The 25,901-nt window shown below is 39.4% G+C and overlaps 1 protein-coding gene across 2 annotated transcripts; it reads left to right on the forward strand.

The window, feature by feature from the left end:
* The first annotated feature begins 818 nt into the window (after window positions 1–818).
* On the forward strand, window positions 819–25,431 carry LOC130179393 (integrin beta-1-like). 2 transcript variants are annotated; one of them, XM_056392341.1, is made up of 17 exons: window positions 819–1,151; window positions 11,778–11,844; window positions 12,363–12,448; window positions 15,318–15,540; window positions 16,045–16,215; window positions 16,335–16,573; window positions 16,719–16,874; window positions 17,062–17,157; window positions 17,278–17,367; window positions 17,741–17,881; window positions 19,350–19,552; window positions 19,890–20,128; window positions 20,223–20,445; window positions 21,012–21,244; window positions 22,113–22,279; window positions 23,486–23,563; window positions 24,059–25,431. In XM_056392341.1, the coding sequence occupies exons 2-16, from the start codon at window positions 11,778–11,780 to the stop codon at window positions 23,561–23,563; spliced, it is 2,412 nt and encodes an 803-aa protein (XP_056248316.1). In that variant the 5' UTR covers window positions 819–1,151; the 3' UTR covers window positions 24,059–25,431. The 2 variants fall into 2 exon arrangements, with proteins under 2 accessions (XP_056248316.1, XP_056248317.1); XM_056392342.1 differs by lacking the exon at window positions 23,486–23,563 and having other exon boundaries at window positions 820–1,151.
* Window positions 25,432–25,901: the final 470 nt, after the last annotated feature.

A 25,901-nucleotide genomic window follows, 5' to 3' on the forward strand; every position in this document is an offset into this window, starting at 1 on the left:
TGTTTAGTCTTACTTAGAGCTCATGTTGCTGATAATACTTCTGTACTGTAATAGAATATTTTTGAAGGATCTGAATAGTTCTTACATCACTAATATTTTTCTGTATTTGTTAACATACAAAACATACATGTTACTGCATGGCGACTTGATTATACACAAATTGGTGGTGCTTTGTGCGACATGTTGAGAATCAAAAGTGTTTATTCCTGATCCAAACGGCTACAGTCCCAAGCACAGTTTTTTCAGACAGTTTCTCCTGGAAGAAACTCATAGTGTCGCGCTTGGTAGTTCACATGAAAAGTGACAGAAACAGTTGTGCCACAAATGAAAAAAAGAGAATTACAGAGAAAAGTCACCACTGCACGAGTTGCTTCATATGCCACTGAAACTGAGTATACTGGTCCCTTAAGGCCCTTATAATGTCAGTGCTGTATATTCCTTAACAGCTTTTCTAATAAAAAATGTTCATGTAAAGTACCTGAAAACGTACAGTAAAACATACAGTACTTAAATGAAAATGTCATTAGGCTTCTTTCAGTCAAAAACTAAATACAGTTGGCTGCTTACATATTAGTTAGTGTTTAAAATATCGGTATTTTTCACACTGTTTATTGGTGAAGAGTTCGTGTATATGAATATATTTTGTTTTGTTTTTCTTTCAATCTATATTTTTGCGTATGAACCATCTGAGTTATGACTTTTTACCACATCTAAGGTGAAGGTGGGTTCACTCCTCCGCGGTGTGGTCGTTCCTTTCCCCTCCACGAACCGGGGCTCCTCCTGGAGGGGCGGGGTTTATATAAGAAAAGAGGTTTGTTGAAGTGGGGCATAAAAAAAAGGACGACTCACCACCAGGAGAAGCATCTAACGTGCCCGGGTGAGCTCGGGACTCCTCGCTCCTTATCTATTTATTTTAACGTAACCTATATGAATGTTCATTTTTAATACGCTGTTCCCACCCGTGTTTTAATCGGTTACATACTCAGCAGGTCGGAACCGTGCGGTTATTAGCTAAAACAAAGCGGACCCTCATAACCGTTTTAGCTAGTCTCCGTCATCGGTAACCGTTTTATTTCTTTAAAAGGGGACACTTTTGGGGGGGCAAATGTTACTCTAAATCATCGGAAACTACATTAAAACGTCAAAACAAGGTGAGTAATGTTGTTTTACCCTACAATTGTCACATTTAGTCGGTCTGCCTGTTTAAAACACAATGTAAACGACAAAAGGGGAGAAGCAAGGAATGCTTGTCTTCGGGGCAAACTTTGGGTGTGGATTAACGATAACTAGCTAGCGGTCGAAAATACAGTTATACTCATTTCCTCAGAGTTCATACAGTACAGTTTTTCAACAGTATGTCATGTGAAATGTTGGTATATTTCAACCTACAACTCAACTATGCCCTCTCAATAAATCTTAATTTGGCTATTGTACAGAAAGTAGGCCATAGGAGAGCCGCTTTATATGACCAAAGAGGGCAGTGTAGGTGATTAAAGCATGTGAAGATAGTATGATTTATAAGTTCTGGATAACTATTAACAATATTTTTAATCATATTAGTCTTCACTTTAAAGTCAGAAGTATCACATAAACTTTTACAGATCTAACTTAGTGTGTAAAACTTTAAACATTTCTTTAATCTTGCTCACAAAGCCGAAGTCTCTGACAGCGTTTAGTTGTCCACTTTTGTATCATTTTCATATTTCTATAGAGATGCAACGATTAGTTGATTACAGAAAATCAATCAGCGACTATTTGATAATCGATCATCATGTTAGTTGTTTTTTTTTTTTCAAATCGAAAGTGCCCAACAGTTGCTGGTTCCAGCTTTGCAGATGTGAGGATTTGATGCTTGTCTTTGTCATACATGATATCTTTGAGTGTTGGACTGTTGGTCAGACAGACTAACCCTTACTTCAGAAGTCATATACCTCTGGGAAAAACATGAATAAAGAAGAAAACCAAACAACATCCCTTTTTGTAAACCAAAGTTACAAATATTTGGGTGAAGTGAAACTTGGAAACACTCTGAAACAAACCACAGCTGGACCCTGCTACATTATGAACTGTATAAACTGTGGCTAAAGATACAGTAAGACCAAGAGTCTTTAAGCAAGCCAGATCGGTTAACCAGAATATAAAGTGTCTTGCTAAGCCTTGTCCACAGCTCTAATTCAGGACTTTTGACTGTGCAGTAGTTGGACAAGATTGGTCTTGCCTGCCTTATTCACTTCCTGTAAAGGCTCTGTTGCCTGAGGGGGTGTTTTTTTTCCTCCCCTGTGAATCTCAAGCAGAGGCTTGATTTTTTTTGGACTGAGTTAAACTAGTAATCTATGTTGCCCAACTTCTTGCTGCAAGACCTTATTTAGTGACATGGGAATAAAATGTCTTGGGTTAATTACAAGCCTGGAAGGACTTAAAGATGGCATCGTAATGACATAGCAACAGTGCTGTATCGAGGTGTGAAAACACATATGTTTTTGATCTTGTGCACACAATATACACCAGGCCTGGTAGTTATAAACATGAGGGGAAGACATGTCTGTAGAGCAGAGCAGGCTCCATGTAGATCACTGAGTCACTTCCCTTGGTTACATTGTTGTGATGTTTAAACACAGTGACCGGTGCTTGTCTGGGAGCTAGGAGTGTCTGGGACAGTTTCAAGGGTCATATAGCATTACTCAACACCAGGGCCTTACTCCAACATATCAGATATGAGTCATGGGTGACGGCTCATCCGGGGATGGCTGGGCGAAGCATGTGGGAGTGGGATATATTTGAGGCTATGTGATCATGGTTCAAACATTGCCCCTCTATCCCTTGTATGGAAGTCTTAGTCTGTGGTAAAATGTTAGAAGTCGCAGCAGAGAAAGAGGAAGCTTCAAACTGGTTGAGATGCTGAAAGAAAGCAGCATTATAGGCATTTGGGGGCTAAATTGCCAAATTGATATGGCAAACTTGTTTGTAAATAGTTGCTCATTTTCACATCCAGCAGTCATGGAGCAACATTTTCATTCATATGCAGTTGTGTCACTGGCCACCTGATGAATCTGTGTCCATTATTTACACTTTTGTTAGCTCTGCCTTGGGTGTCTACAAACTCCTGAGGGACATAAAGCTCTTTAGCTGCTAAATGCTCCCCTATGTTCACCTGCTAGTCTCTAACTGTGTCCGTTTGCTGTTTGCTGATTTGCAAGTAATGGACAGTGGGATTTTTAGAGCTGTGTCATTGAAAAAAGCTGCCTGCTGTAGCCAAGAACTATGCCATCAGAGCAGTGAGAGTAAACCGAAACTGTACAGTTGTAGTCTGGACAGCTAAGCAATGAGCTGAATCTCTGTATAGTCAAGGATAGCTGCAGATTTAGGTTCATCTTTATGAGCGACGCACATGTGAAATTGCCACTTTGTGTCCACATATTGATATAAAAATATACTTTATAGCTATTTTAAAGACATATTTTTGCAGAAGTACAAATGTTCCTGGTTCCTAGAAAAGAGGCATAAATTATAAACAAGAGCAATAACAATGAGGGACAGACTAAAATCTATCTATTATGCCAAAATAGGCATCATACTCACTCTACATCAAACTGACAGAATAAACTCAGGGTGAAGTCATGGAGAAATGGAAAAAGCAGCCCATATTTCAGTGACGTAGTTTTTCAAAGACACAGTATGGAGCTAGTTAAGCTGGAATGCGTTATCTCATCTCTCTGAGGAAGGCTGCAGGATCGGGATCTCCTCCATATGACAGAAAAACCCCAGGTCTTTCAGTTCATTCTGCAATGTAAAAATAGTACAGCTTACTGGATTTAACTCTTCAGTCTTTTACACCAGCTGAGTACATAACACATTATGTACTCAGAAGTTCAAAATGTGAGCATCCGATTGAACACATTCCATTTTTCAAACACGTTTGTCTAAAAAACGTAGATAAAGAAACAGTCTTCACCTGTGAACTCTCATCTAGTCTGACAGGCCTCTAAGTTCAGTAACAAGCCTCATGGCAGATGTGAGCTGGATAAAGCAGGTATTCCTGTTTGTAGGTTGGGTTTCCTTCAAACATGCTGTGCTGGCAGTAGGAAGTGGGGTCTTCCTGATCATTCAAAGGCCTGTTGGGAGAAAACTGTGCGTGGGTGTGGTTTAATTAATGAAATGGATTCAGAGTCATGCTGAGTTGTTTGGGGACTTAATGGACTGAGAGTGGACTGTGACTTCCAGCAGCAGGTGGGGGTCGGCTGGCCGACTGGGTGGCAAACAGAGCTGGGGGGGATGGGCACCAACTCATTTTGTGGACTACAAGATGACCCACCCAGCATGAACAATGCTGACTTGTGTCGAGCACCACCTTTCACTTTTGCATGTTTCTCACAAAAGGTCTTGGCGTTAGCGTGCAACATTCAGCATTTTGATTGTACCAGGATGCATTATGTGACACATCTAGGACACACAAAACTAACAAAATTGTGTATTGTTCATGTAGCTGTTCAATATGGCAGTGGTCAGGTTTACATTGTGATTTGTGTTTTACATTACATAGATTGGACCCAGTCCATTAACAAAGTGCATAAAAACAATGTAAAAATGTTGGAGAAGAAAAAAAAAAAAAGCCAAATGACCTCAGATAACTAGTTTAATATCTGTACTCCAGTTTCTCATTAATTATCACCCTACATACACACAGTGTCACTGTATAATTCAGTTTGCTACGGTTATTTAAAGAAAGCGAAGTGGCTATATCTAACATCACAGCATGTGATTAAAATGATGAGACAAATTCAAACAAAGCCCAATGAGAGATTAATAGTGGAAATACTGTAAGTAACACCAGCTGGAGTTGTGGTAGCTTTTGCAATCAGCTTGCATTGTTTACTTCCAGTTATGTCTGATGTGTGCACAAAGAGCTTTAGCATTGGCTGTTAGTTTTTATATGTGCATCCAGGAATGTAGTTAGTTGTTTTAACTGCTTGTTTACTGACTGGTGTGTTTAAATGTCCACTTCAACTAAAAATCAAGTAACAGACATTTTGAGATCATCAAAATGGTTTGGATACTGCTGTCATTTTTTGTCTACGTGTGTTCAGGGGGAGCTGTGCATCAGCAAAACATGTTCTTCAGGAAACACTTTCTGTAGTTGCTCTTGTGTAGCGGACATTTGTCAGATAGGGGCGAGGGTAGAGGTGTAGAAATGGCATATTTTAAAGATTATAGTATATTTTAGCATATTTATGTATGTATCATGTTTATCGTCGTACAGTTTTGTAAAGAAACCTGACATGGTCATTTGAAGTAAATTTTTTTGTGAGTACTTCACAGATACCATAAACTCAGCCATACTGAGAAACATTATTGTGCTTAGTTATTGAAATGTGGTCATCCACAGTCTAAACATGAACCCTGTTGAGGATTACTAAACATTCACAGATGTGCTCTGCTCCACCTTTAGACAACACCAGTCTTGTCTGTTTTAAAGGTGTATGAGCCACAGCAACGAGTCACAGATGGGTCGGGCAGAGCTTATAAATTTAATTTGCTCTAAATCAGATAATACACGTCTTTCACTGGAACGACACCCACATACGAACTACATATTCACATTCAGACCACCAGTTAATGACCCCTTTGTTCCTTGCCATTCCCAGTTTAGAACATTTCTGTGGAAGAATATATCTAACAGACATAAAAACCAAATAGACCTTATTGTGCCAAATTGTCAGTGAGTGGCCCCATCAAGAGGAACTCTCCTGCTTCAGACTTCGCACAGTGAGTTTCCCCTGTTAATAACGGCCGACAAGGCACTGCACCACCTTTAGTGAACACAGGAAGGGGTAAACAAAGAAGTAGTGGTGACACATGTCTCTGTGGTCTGAGTCAAAGTCCTCATGTTCACCTCCTGTTTTAAGTCTGACTGAATCGGAACCTGACTTGGGAAAACCCCAGATCTCTGTAAGTGAAAGGATAATCCTTTTAACATGACTTTGAACACAGTGGGTCAAGAAAGACCATGTTTATGAGGATTTTTTCTTTTTGATGAACCCTAATCTACCTTAATGGATATAAGTGGAGCGAATAAATTATTAGCAACACCTACCAACACAACTTGTGCTGCTCTGATTTAACCATGAATCAGTTGTTGCTGATGTGCAGCATTGTCTACAATAGCCTGATACAACCAGAAATGTTAAAGGGATAGCTACCTCGTCATTAAAAAGTCTAATGGTTGACAAATTACCATCATCTCATGAGTAGTCGTATCGTTGAACTCTTATTCAAAGTCATCATTTATACACATTATCAAGCAAAGCCGTCATAAAGGAGGGTTTCCTTAATGGCAATATAGCAGGATCTCAGTTTAAAAGGGGCTGATGAATGCTACTGAAATTGCAGTTTGCCAGTTATATTGATACTAATGACTTAATCTCTCAAACATCTATTCCATATTTTCCATCAGATGTTAGAATTGTGTCTCTCATTTACCACAGAAAAGTCACGGGAATGCCACAATAAAGTAGGCGGAGATGTCGCACAGGGAGTCGATTCTTTGTAGGACAGCTAGACGTGTGCACAGAGGAATGCTTTCTGTGAATTTACATGAGAGAGAGAGCACAACTGTGGTCCCTGAGGCGTACTTTCAGACTGCAGATTGAATCAAAACACCTCTGACCTGTCTGAAGCTGATGGCAGGCAGTGGAGTATAACAACGAGCACGATGGAGGATTGAGTTTCAGTCGGCTCTTCCTAGCAGCTGTTGGAAGACATTCTTGATAATATATTTGTCTGGGACCGTGCATGACTCCCACAGCTTGTGTTGAAAGCCTGGCTGTTATTATTATTATTGGCTAGTATTAGTTTTTAGGAAGCAGGTACTGTTTGGCCATCCAAGCCACTCCACAGAAAAGCTTGGAAAAAGAAGACACAAGATTGAGTTGTTTGTTGCTGTTGATTTTGACATGTTGTGAATCAGCTTTGACATACTCACAGTACTGCGGCCCACCAGGATTTGTCCCAGTATGCCTGGCAGCCAGTCCAACTTGAACGATGAAATACACGAATCTACAACGTAAGAGGATGGCGTCTCTGAGGCCAGAACACACTGCTTTGTATAAATATTTTAAGAGCCTGATGTTGCTAGAGTTTCAAGTTGTTATTAAAGTTTCTCTCATCAGTATTCATCACATTCATATTCCATTTTCTGTTTGGAGTTGTTTTTTTGGCCCAACGATTCAGTGAAGTGAAGAATCTGAGTGAACGTAGCTTGAGCAGGAATCTGAACACACACACAGCAGCATTTGTAATATCTATTAATCCGAGGAACAGTTATTTATCTGTCTATTGACTCACCGATATATCAACTAGATATTTCACATCCAGATTCAAATCATTAATCTGCGAAGGTTGGGAGTTTTAATTTGTGATACCACCTTTAGTCAGAAGAAAGACATCTGGTGTATTACCAGTGTCACAGTCGCTCTTTGTGATTCTAACTGACAGTGTTTGCAAAGGTTTGCTTACTGCAGCTGTATACCTTAATATTTGGCTTTAACTCTCACTTAGCAACACCTTGCTTTGTGTTACTACAGTCACACATCCATATTTGAGAAATGCCTGGCAAACACCTCCATCTTAGTTACTGTATTGGAATGATTGGAGCAGCTCTGGTTACTGTTAACAGAGGTTGAATTGTAAATGAAAAATTGTGACGTTAACATTCAGCACTGTGAACACAAAGTGTATGCCACCTCTTTCCTCTCCAGTCTGACCATACAAAGTCATGATTCGACACAGTTTACTCCTGTTATTCTAAATATTAGGCTCTCAGGTCTGTCATCGAGAATCCTCATAGGCCATAGTTTCTGCTTGACGATATTAGAGGTAGGTTCAAAAAGATGGATGAGTAGAGTAAGACCTGTAAAATGAAAAGTAAGCAAAGGGGGCAATGAGGTAACAAATTTTCAACTTTTTTTTTTTTTTGTAACACTTTGGTCATCAGATCTGAATTGTATTAACATGCTCTTTCCCAGTTTTGTTGCTTTTTCAGACTCGGATTCAATATCTTCCCTCTAGTAATATTTAGATTGTGAGCCAGGAAGTGACATGGCTTCATATGTGTAGTCAGCTGATTTTATTCTCAACTGATATGTGGTGTAGATAAAAAACACTAACTGTGTGCTTCATAGTTTGAATAAAAAACAGAACATTAATGAGATACAACTGGTAGATGTGGCTGTAAAGCTATTTAAATAATCAATATTGTTTTCAAACCAACATGCGATATTTTATATATTTGAGGATTTGATGCTTTTCTTTGTCTTGTATGATAGTAAACTGAATATTTTGTCTGACATTTTATAAACAAAATGATGAACATGGTATCTAGTAGTATTTTTGTGAATGTTCTTGTTGGAAAAAGGGTATGGAAGGAGTTGGAGCTACTTTAGCACAAATTAAATTCTGAGCCTACAGGCAGATGAGGACATATCAGTGCTTCCCCTACCATTGGCTTGGGTGGGGCAGGCCTTCGCCCCAAAGCAATGCACTAAATATATTCAGAAACTGCTTGGATAATCAACATGTGATTAGCATTATTTGAAGTTCCTCTTTAGCTCATTGCAAAAGATGTCAAGCAAAATCTTTTACTTTTTGTAAAAGGTAATGCAGTAATTCCTTGTCCAATGCATGAAAGAGAAAATTGGTTAGAAATGCTACCGTAGTAATTTACCACATACCAGTTGGGCCTTCCTTCATGATGCTTCACAGTTATAAGGAGCAGTTTTACCACAGTCTGTTATGGATTAGGTGCCTTCTGTCTGTCTACTTGAGGTTCCTCTCAGCTCTTATCAGCTGTGACCTTCGCGCCCGCCATTTCTTTTGAACCAGTGACATCCTCTCCAGCGGTCAGTCTCTCATTCAGATATGACTGTTCAGCTGCTGTTTTGAAGTTTTGAAGGTGGCAGTGACATTTCAATCAAGCTGGACTCATCATTCAATTAACAAAAGATATGAATTCAGTTAAAAGACATTATCCCCTGTTTAGTCTTTTTAATCATGTACCAGTAACTTGTACCATTTAACAAAGTCACTGATATAGATATAAAAAACAGGTTAAGAAAGGGTTTTAAGATAGTCGAGGTGTAGATTAATGCAACAAACAAGCCTGTTTTCAAAGTTAACACGCACCAGGATCATAACCGGAAATGCCAATGCCTCTGCCTGGCATTTCTAGGCGGGACACAGGCATTGAAGACCCCAAATGCCTCCCAATCTGTCAGCTCTTTGCAATTTGCAGCCCTGTGCACGACGAACCCCAGAGCAGTAAACAAAGCTGCTCTTCAGGAATGTTGGGGAGGAGCCTTAATAGTGTAGAAAGTCTTTAAAGTTGGTGTTGGTTTGAATTTTCTCACTTATCTTGCTGGGTATGTTGCGTGTTGAATGTTTTGTCCATCTTGGCAACCAGTTCTCATTTGTGTCTGGTTAGGGTTAGTGTGTATGTTTAAAAGGGCTATTGATGAACAGAAATATTACTGAAAATAATTTGTCTCTAGCTAGACGTTAGAGGCCCCATAACAAGGGAAACAAAAATCACATTGTGCTCCTCTGTTTTTGTTAGATGTCAGACTCTGTCCCCCATTATTCTCCATGTCGTCAACAATTTTGTCTGACAATCATCATGTTTATCTGTCCCCCCCAGAGTACTATGATAACTATCACTAAAGTGCTGAGAGGAAACTTGCAGTTAGGTTTGTCTTTAGGCCTCATTTCACAGGATGTGGTTGTTTTGATGCCTGTACTCTCTGACCCACACTGCACTGCAGCAAACATATTGCACTTTTTCACTGAGCATCCACTGAAGAACACAGTCACTGGTTTTACCTCTACAACACTCATAGTTAACTGTGAAAATATCCTTTTCTTGTGTAGCATGAATATAAATGTCCCTTTATCAACAGAAACTTTTACAAGTTCCTGAATTAGCTTAATATCTATCAAGGATAGACTATTTAGGGACACAGATGTTGACTCAGCTACTGTCAACATTGCCTGATTTCCTATGTGTATGGTACCCGGGGCCCATACACAAAGTTGGTCTGAGTTTCTAAGTTTGAGGATAGGCAGACAGTACAGGCACTGTGTCACTGGGGTTTAATGGAGTTTCAGGAGGAGGTATGAAACAGCCTGACCAAATATGGGAACAAACACATTCACGTGAACACACCTACCGCACTAACGCACCTCTTGTCTGTTGTGTCTGATATGGAGTTGTGACCTTAGCTGGAGGCTTTTTCGGCAGAAAACTTGTTAAGTAAAAGTTCTGATTCACCACCAAGAGTATTTTCAAGTTGCTGTCACGCTAACAATCTTTATCCACTTTGGAGGTTTGTGTCTTTCCTTATTTTTATTTTTTGTATTCAGTGTGGTAAAGAGGCATCAATGCTCAATGAACCAGAGTTATTTCTTCCTAGTTTATATTCTTTAATGTGGCAGCCTAAATGAGAAATTAAAGCTGTTGCTGCTGCTCTGTTATAGTCATTACATGTCTGCTGTTAGACTCATTATGAGTAACACTGGTGAAGACCAAACATCGCAAGTGTAAATGTGACTGTTCTCTCCTTTACGCAACATTTTTTAGTAAATCTGTTCAAGCCTGTCATCCTCCGTCTCTTTCTTGTCGACTCTTAGCTGATAAGACCTGGTGAGATAACGAGCCACTTTTTACATAAGCATGCAACAGCAGGACAGCTACCAAGCTGCAGTGAAAACAAGTATGTAGTAAGTATGGAGGGTCGTGGAAGTGTGGATGAACTGGCAGCTGACGCCAGCTGAGTGTGGGGACATCATTCCTCCACATTTGGAAGAGGCAAAATGAGTAACTCAACCCACTGCTGCCTATTGGTAGCTGACGTAATTCACCGCAACCTGAAGTCTGCTTTTATTGAGAACATTTTCAAGGGGGAATTGTTGTGTTAATGGTATACTTGGTAATAGTAGGTTTCTCAAAGTGTTTAATAACTTAATGTTGGCCAACATAAAATGTGCATAGTGCAGCTCTATTACATATAATAGTGGGTCTCAACCTGGTATAAACCTGGTATAAAAAGACGATTTTACAGTAAGCAGTGTTTTTCATACAGAGGCTCTACTTGGGCAGCCCACCCAGGTTGATAAAATCACTCAGTTTCAACTTTTCAAATGAACTAATTTTTGGACACACACCTATCTGAGTTTTGTGTGCAGCAGCAGCTGAGTGAAGACTAGAGGCTTCTCTGTGTTTAGCCGTCTAGTTATCCTCTGAGGATAGCCTGTATGTGAGGCGTTTAGGGAAAATCTGTAATTTGTAGCTATAGAAAATAACCAGGGTTACACCCTCCCCTCTCTAAACTGCATGAGTCTCTGCATGTACATCCGCCAGTAAAAGTAAAATCTCCTACTGTGGGAAACACTGCAGTTAGTGTGATAGGTGAAGGTGCAAAAAAAGCCTCAACCTTTTCCTGTGTTGGCACACGTGGTGATTATGTGATCACGCTTTGAAATGCTGTGTTACTATGAAGCACTTTGGCTGTTAGCTTTCTTGACTATACTACACATTCCTTTTACATCTGCATACAAAATGTACAGGTTCTCTCTTGTGTGTAGGTTCTCTTAGAAGAAAACACTGCCATGTTAGACGATCTGTGCATTCTCTCTACTCTTGAACACGTGTGTACCTTTCAGGCTTCAAATGTAGATCTGTTTGTTTCATCCAGCACTGAGTTTTTTTGTTGTTTTTTTTCTTGTTACAGATGGATCTGCGTTTACTGTTAATAGCATCATTATCAGCGGTCCTTGGTGGCAGCTGGGCACAGCCAGGTAAGAACACAGATATGGTGTAAATTTGTTTAGATTTTTTTCTGTCTTTCTTATCTTAACTGTTAAATATTAGCTAATTCATAGTGTAGCATCCGTTAATGGTCACACTAGTGCAACACAGTTACCATGGTATTCAGTGTTAAACTTTGGACGTCTGTTGATTTGACATGTTTTGATCTGTCCATTGACTTTCTCTGTGGATTAGAGAGATTTATGTTTTAGACAAGTGTCTGGTTTTAAGTGCACAATGCAGTACAGTGATAGAATGAACTAAAACTTCCTTGCTTTCTTCCATTTTTTTACTTGCCAAATGTTGTATTTCTTCATAGTTTTATGGCTCTGTGGGTGAAGTCATTTGTTGGTGAACTGCCTTGAGCTTTTCTCAGCATGACTCAGTTTTCTTAAATGGGAAGAGGTTGTGTGTTGCAGCCAAAAACTGAAGCTGGTTTGAGTTAGTGAACCAATGGAAACTCTGTTTTGTCATCTTGGCTAAAAGGAACTTGTGTTGTCTCTTTCAGAGGGGAGCATATGCATCAAAGCAAACGCACAGTCATGTGGGGAATGCATTCAGGTCGCCGAGACATGTGGATGGTGCTCAGATGAGGTGAGTTGAATCAGTAAAGCTGCCACTAAACAATTTTATCATGTGAATGAAACCTTATCTAGAAGATCTTAAACTGTGGGTGCAGTACTGTCAGAGTTTCCTATGTGGTCTGTGTGACAGTGTTGCCAAATGCACACAGCTGGTTGTCAATATATTATTCATGAAACGCTACAATCTTTAATGAATCTAAAGAATCATATTTAATAATGTCATCTTTGACAGTCAAAACAAATCTGTGTAGAAGAGACTACTGTTTGATCTATTTAAAACAAACATAATCCAGAGATACTTTTTAGGTTTAGGTAACAAATGGGTTTTTATTGATAATTTTAAAAATGAGGTTAGGTTCAGAAATTAAGAAAATATTTCCATGTTCCCTCAAATTATTTTCTGTCATCTGTACTGTATGCACACGAAAATAAATATACATGTACAGAAACCAAACCTAACTCAATTAGTATGTACACAAATGCAGAGTAGCATTAGAGAGTTAAGAGATTAAAGAGACTTGTTCTCTCTTTCTGTTCGACCAAAGACAAGTAACCACAACCACTCCATTAATTGTAAACATGAGTTCTGCTGATGCTTGTCTCACAGTGGAAACTTTGGCTGAATGATCCTGTTTAATTAGATGTTTTCTGGACCCAAGACAAATATACATGCTGTGGCAGCAGCACACGACTGAGTGAACAGACTGCAGTACAGGAAAATACTGACTTAGAACAGCATGAACATGAGGTGAAAATTAAGTTTGTTCACTCCTTCACAGCTGGGATATATCTATAGCCTACAGGACAAATTGATGACACATGCTATAGAATTTTATATAATGCTGTGTATCAAATATTTGAAATTTGAAATTCTACATGAAATTAATTGCATTGTGGGGAACACCATGTTTTCATTCTGCAGGAACATGAGGTTAATGTAAATCAGTGGAACAAGGCAGATATTGGAGTCATTCATACATGGAAACCCTGCTCGATTATTATAACAGAAACAAAGCTTTGTAATCCAGTGGTTTACTGCAGTTGTGTAGATGCAAGTTGACACACAGTGTGGCTGAGGAGCTCACATGGCACCATGTGAAATTTAGTCAATGGTCATTAGTTCATAATAACAGGCCTGTTTTGTTCAAATTAGTGTTTTTTTCTGAATTTTAAAGCTGTCTTTTAGTAAAGTAAAACCGATATCTGAGGGTATTAAACTCTATTGTTCGTAAGTGAAATGTGCAGTGAATCCTTCAACCTGTTTTGCTGTCATATCTACATCGCTAATGGTTTATGGTTTACCTCCAGTAGTCATCCCCAAAATATCACCTCAATGTATTATCATAGACTGTATCAATTAACTTATTTGTCCAAAATAGCAGGATTTGGCCTTGTGAATCATCACACTCTAAAACTATTCACCAAGGTCAGTCTCATGGTGAATAATTAAAAACATCTCCCAGGGTTGTGTGTTTTTGTTGATTTGTTATGTCAGGACAGAGCCAATGTTAAATCTTGTCTGCAGAATGCTGACTCATATCTACCCCCAGTCATGAAACATGACTGCAAGTATCAGTACAGTTGTGTGTTTTTTTTTTTTTTTTTTTACAAGGAAAGTGCAGTACATTAGTTTTATCTGAGAGGGCACTTGATGAGCAACCTTAACTCACACTAAACAGGCTAAACTATAAATCTCCCTCCTTAAGTCACCTCCTCTTATGTACAGTATTTTCATAAAAAATGTGTCTCCCATTTCTGTGGTTTTTAAACTTTTGCATAAACCTTGTCTGATGTGTATGGTGAGATACAGGGGAGAAAAAAAAAATGCCCACTGTGGGTCATGTGGTTTTGAAATAATTAGGTCAAAACATTATTTTTGTTTTGACTGAGTTCATTGTCTCAAGTTCTCCTCCACTATGCCTTGTGGGATATCATGTGCATCCAATCTATATTCTTAGCCAGGCCTCAGAGTCATCTGTTTCTATTTGTCTCCTGCTTTGTATGAACAATGGCCTAAAAAAATAGAGTTTAAGGCAGTTTGTGTAAAATGGATTGATTTGCAGAGGCCTCATTGGTTGAAAAAGTACTGACTTTATCTTAGATTCTTTTAGATACTCTGCCATCTGAAAGAATCCTGAAAATTGTATCTGCAGTATTCATACCCTAGAGATCAGTGATTTTCTTAGGTAAGCTGAAGCACAACTTTTACTTTTGGCATCACAATGTTCTTCCTACAAAATCTTAACTGAATGAGGCTGTGAACCTATAAAGTGACATCAATATTTTATGTAAAGTCCTGTTGTAATGTGTTTGTCAGTATGTATTGCGTTAGTGTGTTACTAACTTGTCAACATGTTTCGTCATGTTAATCACACAGAGACAAATTCCTGTACATTTACAGGACCTTTCCAGATGTTTCTGCACATAAATCGTTAAAAGAAATTTAGAAATTTTTATCAGTTGGTGAAGACATTCAAGTTAAAAACGTCTTTTGATACTTAAAAGAACATGACACAGATTAGATCCCTGCAACAGCAAGGTTTCCATCTCACAACAAAACTTAAGCTGGAGGAGCAATATTTAAGAAATTACATATTAGTGCAAAGTTCACTTAAAAGGATCCACGTAACGGGGCGTTGTGTGGCATAGTGGTCTAAGCAGGCGCCCCATGTGTAGAGGCTACAGTCCTCGCTGCAGTTGGCCCCGGTTTGAATCCCACATCGGACGGCCCTTCGCTGCATGTCATTCCCCCTCTCTGCCACCCCGTTTCCTGTCTCTCTCCACTATACTGTCAAATAAAGGCATAAAAAGCCCAAAAAATATACTTAAAAAAAAAAAAAAAAGATCCACATAACAACCTCTTCTTTGCTAATTTGCAGAATTTCCTCACTGTGGGTGAATCCAAGTCAGCCCGCTGTGATGATCTGGAGTCCCTGAAGAATAGAAATTGTGACGTGACCAAAATTGAGAACCCACGTGGAAGCATTACCACTGACAAGAACAAGCCTGTCACCAACCGCAAGAAGGACATGGCTGAGAAGCTGAAGCCTGAGCAGATCACCCAGATCCAGCCCCAGAAACTCACACTGACACTTAGATCTGGTAAATAAAAATAGCCAAATCTTCTAACGCTTTGCCAGAGCAGGAGAAGAGTCTGACTGAAACTGCTGTTTAATTGAGTATATATTTTTGTAGTTAACCAGTATCAGGGCAAAGCAGTCTAAGTCAGCCTTCCATCAGCTCCAGAGCAAAATGGAAGTCATTATCTCTGTGTGAAATGTTCTTTGAAAAAGACTAGATTAATGCAGCCAGTTTTATCAATGCTGTATGTATACAAGTCCATAGAATTAGTCTTGGCACTAATTACAGATAAAAAGTAAGATTTCTTATTGTAACAGAAGGCTTTAAAAATTCCTTCATACCTGCTCCTTCAAAATTATTAATTACCAATGACTCGTTCTGTTGTCCATCTCAGACTGGGATGGTGTAGCAGTAACTGTTAACAGTGAGGCACAAGTGCAGGTTTTAGAGTAGTACTTTAGCTGTGGTCACATTGCATAATCTTGCATTAAATTTTGTTTAAATTTTCATTTTTTTGTCTTTAAGGTGAGCCCCAGACTTTCGAGCTGAAGTTCAAGCGTGCTGAGGACTACCCCATCGACTTGTATTACCTTATGGACCTCTCCTTCTCAATGAAAGACGATTTGGAAAACGTCAAGAACCTTGGCACTGACCTCATGAGGGAAATGCAGGAGATCACCTCAGACTTCAGAATTGGTTAGGAAAACTTTCCCTCCCAATAAAGGAATAATAAACAACAGAAAAGCTGTGGTGTTAGAAATACTTTGTAAAATCCTGAATAAAATACATTCTCCTTTTTCTCACCAACCCTTCAGGTTTCGGGTCCTTTGTGGAGAAGACTGTCATGCCTTACATCAGCACCACACCAGCCAGGCTCATCAACCCCTGCACAGGGAACCAGAACTGTACCAGCCCCTTCAGCTATAAGAACGTCCTGAAGCTGACAGAAAACGGAGATGAGTTTAATCGGCTGGTCAGTCAGCAGCAGATCTCAGGAAACCTCGACTCTCCGGAGGGGGGCTTCGATGCCATCATGCAGGTGGCGGTCTGTGAGGTGAGAAGGGGCAAGATGCAATAGTGTGTTTTTAGTGGTTGCTTCTCCTGTCAGCAATCAGTAGAGGCTTATTTTACCTTTGCCCTGTATCTAGACAAGAGTGTAAAATACTAATGAGGAACTCTGTTTGTCCCAACCTTCCCAGGAACATATCGGCTGGAGGAATGTGACTCGCCTGCTGGTGTTTTCCACTGATGCTGGTTTCCACTTTGCTGGAGACGGCAAACTGGGTGGCATTGTCCTGCCCAACGATGGGAAGTGTCATCTGGAGAACAACATGTACACTATGAGCCACTACTATGTATGTAGCTTATCATTTATTCAATACGCATAATGTTTCCAGTAAGAGTTGAAAGAGCATGTGAGATAAGCATGATCCTCTTACTAATGGTCTCAATTTTCTATTGATGTTAAGAGCTGTCTCTAGCCAGACCTACTCTTTACCACACAGTTCTTCTGTTATTAATATAAATGTGTGTGTGTTTCAGGACTACCCCTCCATCGCCCATTTGGTCCAGAAACTGAGTGACCACAACATCCAGACCATCTTTGCCGTCACTGAGGAATTCCAGCCTGTTTACAAGGTAAACTTAGTTCTCTGTACATTGTACTTGTAAAAAGGAGTTTTTATTTAATTTTTGTCATATAATTCAAAAGTAATGTGCACATTTAAAATGTCTTCTTTGTATTGTTACTGTTTACAGGAGTTGAAAAATCTTATTCCTAAGTCAGCTGTTGGCACGCTGTCCTCCAACTCCAGCAATGTGATCAAACTTATTATTGATGCCTACAATGTGAGTCAAACTGCAAAGTCTTCACATGATGTCTGACTGATTTAGTTTATATTAATACTTATTTTTGCACACACATTTTTTGACTTGATGCTGTGGAAAACTGCCCTTCCTCCCTTTCCCTTGCTAAATAAAGATGACATTGAAACTCCACTAGAGGTCCCGTACTTGCAAGTTTTGTGCAAAGACTAATAATTTTTCAGTGAAAATGAAAAGTTGAAGGCAGTATCACAATCCCCTCCTGACTTACACACATAATACTTGCACACATTCAGGTTATATGAATGCTGTCCATCTAAACAAATCAGTCAAAGATGACAGTCTGTAGTGAGTATTCAATCTTTTTCAATCTTTCTTCCTCTTTTCTTTTGAACAGTCTTTGTCATCTGAGGTCATTCTGGAAAACGGCAGGCTACCAGAGGGAGTTTCCATCACCTACAAGTCCATCTGTAAGAACGGCGTTGAGGGAACAGGAGAGAACGGCAGGAAGTGTTCCAACATCTCCATTGGAGACGAGGTAGATATAATCATATATATCATTTTTTTTTGCAATTTGTGTACACAGGGGAAAATAGGAAAAAAAATAGATTCTTAACCCATTTATACCGGATGCTGCGTAGCGCAACATTTGCCCTCCCGCCGGTTGCTGCGTAGCACAGCATTGAGTCTCTTGCCGGCTGCTGCGTAGCGCAACATTGTTGATTCCTCGTCATTTTCATGACGCATGCAGTAGGGTTGCACGGTATACCGGTACCAGTATAGTACCGCGATACTAGAGTTTTGAAAATGGTACTATACCAGCATTTAAAAACAAACGGTACTTTTATTTCATTTTATTGAATGCAAATGAATTGGTAAATTGGAGCCTGTCTCTTTAAGCACAGCGAGGCCAGCGAGTGTGACGTAGTTGCCCGAGCGGATGTAAGCCGCCTCCCACGCGCACTCGCATGTTTAGACTGAGGAGGAGAGAGAAACGACAAGTCACGTCTTAGACAGACGGAGCGGGTTGAAGAAAATACAGTAGATAGAGATGGCAGCTGCAGAAAAACCCGTACTTGTCGACAAAATGGGGGCCCGAGGTACGGTGTGGAAATATTTCGGGTTCAAACCGAACGATAAAGGCGAGCCACTGAACCCAGAGGCACCGCAGTGCAAGCGGTGCTACAAAGTGTGTCTCGCCAAAGCAGGCAACACTTCAAACCTGTCGAAACATTTAAAGGACAACCATGCGGACTTGTTCCGAGACTTCAGTCAAGAACGACAGGTGATAATGTTGTTCACCAGTTCACTGCACTGTAATGTCAATGAAAGAAGTACAAAGCCCCTCCCAGCCCGGTAGTAAACCTACAGTAGCCTGCATACAGAGAGCTAAAACATGTCCATGGTTAATAAATACATTAAAAAATATATTTTTAAAAATTAAATTACATTCTTTAAATATTTAAATAACCCATTAAGGCAATACATAATATAATGAAATATTTTTTACAAAAAGTATCGAAAAGTATCGAAATACATATTGGTATCGGTATCGAAACTGAAATTTGGTATCGTGACAACCCTAGCATGCAGCATATAAATATGTAAAATATGTATAAATATATCATGAAAATGACGAGGAATCAACAATGCTGCGCTACGCAGCAGCCGGCGGGAGGGGCAATGTTGCGCTACGCAGCACCTGGTATAAATGGGTTAAGCATCTCGGCTCATGGGGAATCCAAGTAGCACAGGGGAAAAATATTGTTTCTGGGATGTGAAGTTGATAAATGACTATGTCATACAGGTTTAGGGAACTTGCTGTTCCAAACTGAGAGAAAAAAGGAGCAAAAAACAGTTTAAAAAAGTTACTTCAAAATAAACAAGAAAAGAGAAACATTTCACAAGCTAATAATCTGAGTAATGTCTGGAAAATGGCACTATTAGCTTCAAAGTATCCTCCTCATTAGGTTTAATGACCCTATAAACTCCCCTCTGGTTTCTAGGTCTCTTTCAGAATTTCCATTGAATCCCAGAAGTGTCCATCACATGGCAAATCTGAGGTCATTAAGATTAAACCGCTGGGCTTCACTGAGGAGGTGGAGATAGTTCTGAACTTCATCTGCGACTGTCAGTGCGCAGCAGAAGGCCAACCCAACAGTGACAAGTGCCATGAGGGCAATGGGACCTTCGAGTGTGGAGCCTGCAAGTAAGTATCAAGCCAGGAAGATTTACTAGGTCAGTTCCGCTGAACCATGTGCAATGAAACCTCAAGGAAGTGTGAGCTTTCAGTTTCCAGCTACAGCTGTACATCTTTAAAAGGTGCACTTCTGTGGTACATGGTTCAAAAAAGGAGGAAGGAGATGGGCCTGTTTTTGCTTTCTCCACCCAGATAATCACACCCGTTGGTTCAGAGTAGTGTTTTTCACTTGAAGTACTGTTTCCCAAACATTTAGTAGTCTATTTATTAATTCTCTGCTTGTTATGTTCTATTGTGAGAACATGTGTTATTACTGAAATGTTTAACCTCTCATCTTCTGCCTCAGGTGTAATGATGGACGTATTGGGCGTCTTTGTGAGTGCAGCAAAGACGAAGTCCGGACAGAGGACCTGGATGCCAACTGCAGAAAAGACAATGGTACAGATATCTGCAGCAACAATGGCGACTGTGTCTGTGGCACCTGCGAATGCAAGAAGAGGGAAAATCCAGCAGAGGTCTACAGTGGAAAGTACTGTGAGTGCGATAACTTCAATTGTGACCGCTCCAACAACAAGCTCTGTGGAGGTGAGGACTGTGTATATATAATGACATTTCAAACACTGACTTGGTTTTATTGAAAGCCCTGCGGTAACCTCTGCCATTGCCTGTTCTTCACCAGGACATGGGCGTTGTGAATGCAGGAAGTGCATCTGTGATGCCAACTACACCGGCAGTGCCTGCGACTGCTCGCTGGAGACCTCCACCTGCCTCGCCAAGAACGGGCAGATCTGTAACGGTCGTGGTACCTGTGAATGTGGAATCTGCAAATGCACCAACCCCAAATTCCAGGGTCCAACCTGCGAGATCTGTCCCACCTGCCCCGGTGTCTGCGCTGAGCACAAGTGAGTCTGAGGCTATATAATGATCAATGTATCAATGTTGGTGGGGGTTTTGGGTTTGAGCCCCAAACTTGTCTCTGTTTGCATCTCCTTCTCTAATGTTTTTATGTGTATGTTTCTTCTCGGCCATGCCATAGCTGCCTTTGAGGACATGTTCTATAATCATCAATTAACAAACATATATATTATATTAGACTCAAAATGTTTCAATTTGATTACTGTTAGGCCAGCAAATAAAGGAATAAATGAAGTATTCATTATTTATGCACCACATTGACATTATTCCTGGGTGTCTTACTTCTTTGAAGTGGCATATAGACATTAATTTCAGGACATAAGATAATTTAATTCTATATGAAAAATCCAAATGATTGAACAGTTGTTGAGACTTTATACTTTTGGTATTATCATCTGAGTATTTCCAAAACTTTGGCAATAGTTCTGTCTTAGTAACCTTAGTAACTATTCACCACTCATTGGTCACAATGTGAGTTGGTTCCTCTTAGACTTCACTTAATAGATGTTACACCGTGAAGAGTTAATCAACCCCTCCGTCTATGTTTCTGCAGAGATTGCGTGCAGTGCCGAGCATTTGATGCTGGAGAGAAGAAGGATACATGTGAGCACGAATGCAGCTACTTTGAGCTCATCAAGGTGAAGGATCGCGACAAGCTGCCTCAGCCCACAGACCAGAGTTTCCCTCTGACTCACTGCAAAGAGCGAGATGCCAACGATTGCTGGTTCTACTACACCTATGCCATCAGGAACGATACCAAGGAGGTCTACGTGGTGGAGAACTTGGGTAAGATTACATCTCTAAATTTACTAAAATTGAAAACCTGACTGTATATGATGCTGTTTGTATGATTGCATCATTATTTTACAAGGTACATTGTGGAAATTTTGACAACTAGAAGCTCTAAGAAGCATTTTTTTTTAAAATGTATTAATCCTTGTGTTTATGTCTCGTACACAATACACAGTCCTGCATGTGACAATCACATGCCAAGAAACACATAAATATACCTGCTAAAGGCAAAGAAGAGGAGTGCAAGCAAGTAGTCATGGCTGTAAAACATGCAGTTTTCAAATTTTAGAAAAACACAGCTATGAAAATGTTTTATGAGGAAGGAAGTGCATTCAAAGCAGCTTGTTCAGCCTCAGTACATGTACATGTTGGTACAGCTTAATGTGAACAGAGCTTTGTGTCTTTACAAGTAAACTCCTCATGATACCATTGTAAATTTACTTTAGATTCCTCACCTTTGAATACATGAATGTTAGTTGCAATAGTAGTGGTAGTTATAATGGTGATAGTATGATGGGCGGATATTTTGTTGCTCTCTCACTTTTACAGTTAATACCTGAATTACTTCAAGGTTACAGTCTGTATTAAATATTTGACGCATTCACAGGTTCGTTCCCCTTCATCACAAATTTTGTTTTGAGATGTAAAACCAACAGACTATCATGGCTTGCACATGTTCGCTCTGCATCATGGAAAGAGTAGGCTTTTCTTATATTTGCAAACAACCCAAAATAAACTGAATCATTTGTCTAGGATGCAAATTTTCTATATTGAAACTGTTGGTTCACCTGTCTTTTAAGATATTTTTTCTTCTCATCAGCAGTGGATTTTATTCGGTGTCTGTGCATTTTCTGTGTTTCAGAGTGCCCAGCAGGACCTGACATCATCCCCATCGTGGCAGGTGTGGTTGCGGGCATTGTGCTGATCGGCCTCGCCCTGCTGCTCATCTGGAAACTACTCATGATCATCCATGACCGCCGAGAGTTTGCCAAATTTGAAAAGGAGAAGATGAACGCCAAGTGGGACACGGTAAGTCGGTCACACCAGAGCACCTGGAGCAATAACTGATTAGACCTTTTCCTAGTGCACAGGTTTCATTTTCCTCCACCGTTCAAATAAATTTTACCTGAAGTCTCCAAGCTGTGTTGTTTCAGCTGCTGCACCAGCTGCACCAAGATTATATATGTTTACTCAGGGAAATAATGATCTGACTGTCCCTAACTTTTAAAAGGATTGAGGTACAATCATTTTTAGCCTTTCCAGGCCTTAAACTGTATTCTTTATGGATGTGAAACAGTGACACATCCATAAGGTGTGGAACAGAACAGAGAGAATCTGTAGCTCTGTGGCCCTCACTGTCCTTGATCAACCTGAGTTCCATGATGTTATGTTTAGTCTTTATTCGCTGAGGGAGCGGCCTTCCCCTCAGCTGACAGTGCTGCCTCTTGCTGTCCACATGGTACAACTGCACAACCATAAAAGGCAATGAAGCTGAGAAAGAGGAGGGCTGAGGGGTGACCACTGGTGGAAAACTACACTGTTGCTCACTCCTATTTGTTAGTCACAGGAGCACAGGAGCAGGCTGTTTGGGAAGCAGACATTCATCACAGGCAGCGTTAGTGGGAACTACTTGTAAACATAATTAGTTACCATATTATTGCAGTAGACATTGGCAGATAGCTCACAGTTACTCTCTTGTAAAAAGTGACTTGTTAGATTCCTTTCTATTCCATCTTAATAAACATGTAGTAATATAGTTTGTGCTGTTAGGGATCTTTTCAGTGTCTGTCATTTTATTTTTTTAGGCAACCTGATCGTATTTATATCAATAACACTTGGAATGTTTTTTTTATTCCCAGTTCGTACCAGAGGGACACTGGGTTTTTTGCTGTTATGTATTTTTGCCAACAGTTAGAAAGATATTTCATTAAAATAAAAAAATCAGACTGAAATGTAACAAATCACAGTTTACAGGAAACATAAAAATACTACTTAAAACAGAAAAGAAATCATAATTCTTAGTATATATCATTATTTGCATGTTTGAGATGGAAAAAAAGAAATGGTGACCATAACAACAAGAGATATTACATACCTGTTAAATTTCTTCCTAATCTTTCCTGCTGTGCTGAACATCTCTCTCAGACGTTTATGCCTGTCCTTTCCACTGTTCCTGTTCATTTCTTTTTCTTCTGTTTTTCCCTTTCATCTTCCCCCTTTCTTTCTCCATGTTAGCAAGGGAACCCCATTTACAAGAGTCCTATTAACCAGTTCCAGAATCCCAGCTATGGGAATACAGCCGCTGCTCTTTAGGTCCAAGTTTGTATCACCAGATGGCTTTGTGCTCTTGCATGAAATTTCTCTGCGCACTTTTACACCTTGATTGCCTTTATTGAGGGAAATGAAAGGTTTGGTGATTGCATGTTGTGAAATTAGCATGATTAACCAGAGGTGCCTTGTTATATTTTAGTGGATTGTTGTTAATACTCACTCAGTCAATTTACAAAGTGGAAAAATATTAATATGAACAAACAAAATAATTTAACTCATAAATTATTGTTCAGCTCATCTAACATGTTTGTCCAAAATGTTGCTGCAAAAGATGAACTGTGTGGCCACATGCTCATTGCTGGAGTTTCTTGTTTTTTTTTCCTACTGTACAACCTAGTCTGAAACTGTTGAGTTTACTGATATTGAAATTTTGAAACCACCAATCTGACCTACATGAAAGTTTGAGTGCTGTGATTTGTTAATCTGATTACTCACAACCGTTTAACTCACTCTCGTTGTTTTTTCTCTCTTTCTCAGGGTGAGAATCCAATTTACAAAAGTGCCGTAACAACTGTCGTCAATCCAAAGTACGAGGGCAAATGATGGAGCTGTGCCCTCATTGTGACAACACTGTATGGAAGAGAAAATGGGCGGGGTGAAGGGAGGGGCGGGTTTTCTAATGCTCTCACTGTTTGTTTGTTTGTTGTTGTTGTAGTCACCAAAAGATAGCAATGCATTTCGCCACTATTTCAGTTTGTTTTACTAACTTGGTTTATTTTCTATGCATCGTCTGAAATGTGTACAGTCTGTGTAAATGTGGGGTTTTTATATTTTATTTTATGCCTCTGCAGAACTTGAGAGAATGTTTTTTGAACAGATTTTTTTTTTTTGTCCCGCCACAGGACTGGCAAGGTAACAGAAAGCCTAACTGTGCCTTTTTTTTTTTTTTGTCATAGAACCATCAAGCTATCAGTGTTTCGTTGAGGGTGTAATTTGATGTTGATAATGGGCAACAAATGGAAGCGTTCCTTTCCAAATTACTATGTATACAATGTGGAGTACGCTGCAATCTTGTCAGTCAGTGATTCAAAACTGCAGGTGGGCAAAGGTCTTCAGATTGATCTGCCGATTGATTTGAGCAAAGCTTTTATTGTGTCTGTAAGCGTTTTGACTGAGTAGATATCACTTCTTTTTAAATGTCTCTTTGGATTGAACTTTTCATATGTAGCGCCAGTTGGCCATGTACGGCAATGAATTGTGTACAGTATATTTTGGGTTCTGTGTAAAGCCATATATGTATTCACAGAACAGGGTTGAAGGCGTTAGTATTTTTTTGCCAAGTGACTTAATCCATCTGAACAATCAATTGAAATGTATGTTTATCTACAAAAGATATTTTCTTGGGCTGCCTTTCTAGGTGAAAGGACATCAGTGTACAGTAGTATTACTGTTTGGCTCCAGGTTTTACTTGCTTAATTTAAAAGCCAACTCAGGTCCTTTAATCTTCACAGCAATGCCAAATACGCAAATCTGCCTTATTTGCTAACAAAATTTCCTTATATTGAAATGCCTTGTTTTATTTGTAGAATTTGAACTGGAAGAAGGGTCCCAGTTTTTTTTTTACGTCAGTAATTCCAACCAACTATTTGGTGGTGCCTCGATCAAACGTTTTTTATTGAACAGAAATAGGAGTGGATATAATGTCATTCAGTTCTAAAGATCAATTGACAGAAAATGGCTTTAGATCTCAAGAATTTTTAGTTTTTGTAAAAAAAAAAAAAAAAAAAAAGGTTACACCTGTCACCGTTGTTTTTAAGTGCCTTTTTTCAATTTCGACAACACGTTCACATTTGCAATTCTGTATTTCTGAAATTATTTATTGAATAAACAATCAAAACAATTTACCCCCATATTGTTAGGATACTATTGTGTGATTTACTATTTTCGTGGATTTGTTATTAACTTATTGGTGTGTTTAGTGTGTACCAGGAGGTCTGTTTTTGCTGTGCATGAACCTGATGGAAAAACTCTGAATTGACCAAATGATCTGCTCTTGCGCCTCAACAAAACTCAGGACAGAGGACAAAGCAGGTTATTGATCGATGACTTATAGATAATCCTGACAAATGGAAGCAGTGTAAACTGTGAGCTGGTTGAAATGAGTCGACCAGATGAATTATCAGAAGAGTTTTCATTTTTTCTGCTCAAATCCATTTTTAAAATCCCTGGTAATTAAAAGTGCCATGATGTAGAAAGTTTTCTAAATATTCATAACGATTAATGTTTTAAGGAGAACATTGTGTCTTTTAAGTAGTTACAGTTCATCACAAAGCAAAGGCACACTGGGAATCTTTTTTTTCTTCTTTTTTTTGGTGTATTG

Source organism: Seriola aureovittata, chromosome 12 (genome assembly GCF_021018895.1).
Source record: "Seriola aureovittata isolate HTS-2021-v1 ecotype China chromosome 12, ASM2101889v1, whole genome shotgun sequence".
Taxonomy (NCBI): domain Eukaryota; kingdom Metazoa; phylum Chordata; class Actinopteri; order Carangiformes; family Carangidae; genus Seriola; species Seriola aureovittata.

Bases quoted from the DNA above. Each gene is read 5' to 3' on its own strand.
- LOC130179393 (XM_056392341.1), top strand. From the start codon at position 11,778: ATGGATCTGCGTTTACTGTTAATAGCATCATTATCAGCGGTCCTTGGT. The intron at 11,845-12,362 runs GTAAGAACACAG...TGTCTCTTTCAG, and splicing joins TGGCAGCTGGGCACAGCCAG to AGGGGAGCATATGCATCAAA. The intron at 20,446-21,011 runs GTGAGTCTGAGG...ATGTTTCTGCAG, and splicing joins GGTGTCTGCGCTGAGCACAA to AGATTGCGTGCAGTGCCGAG.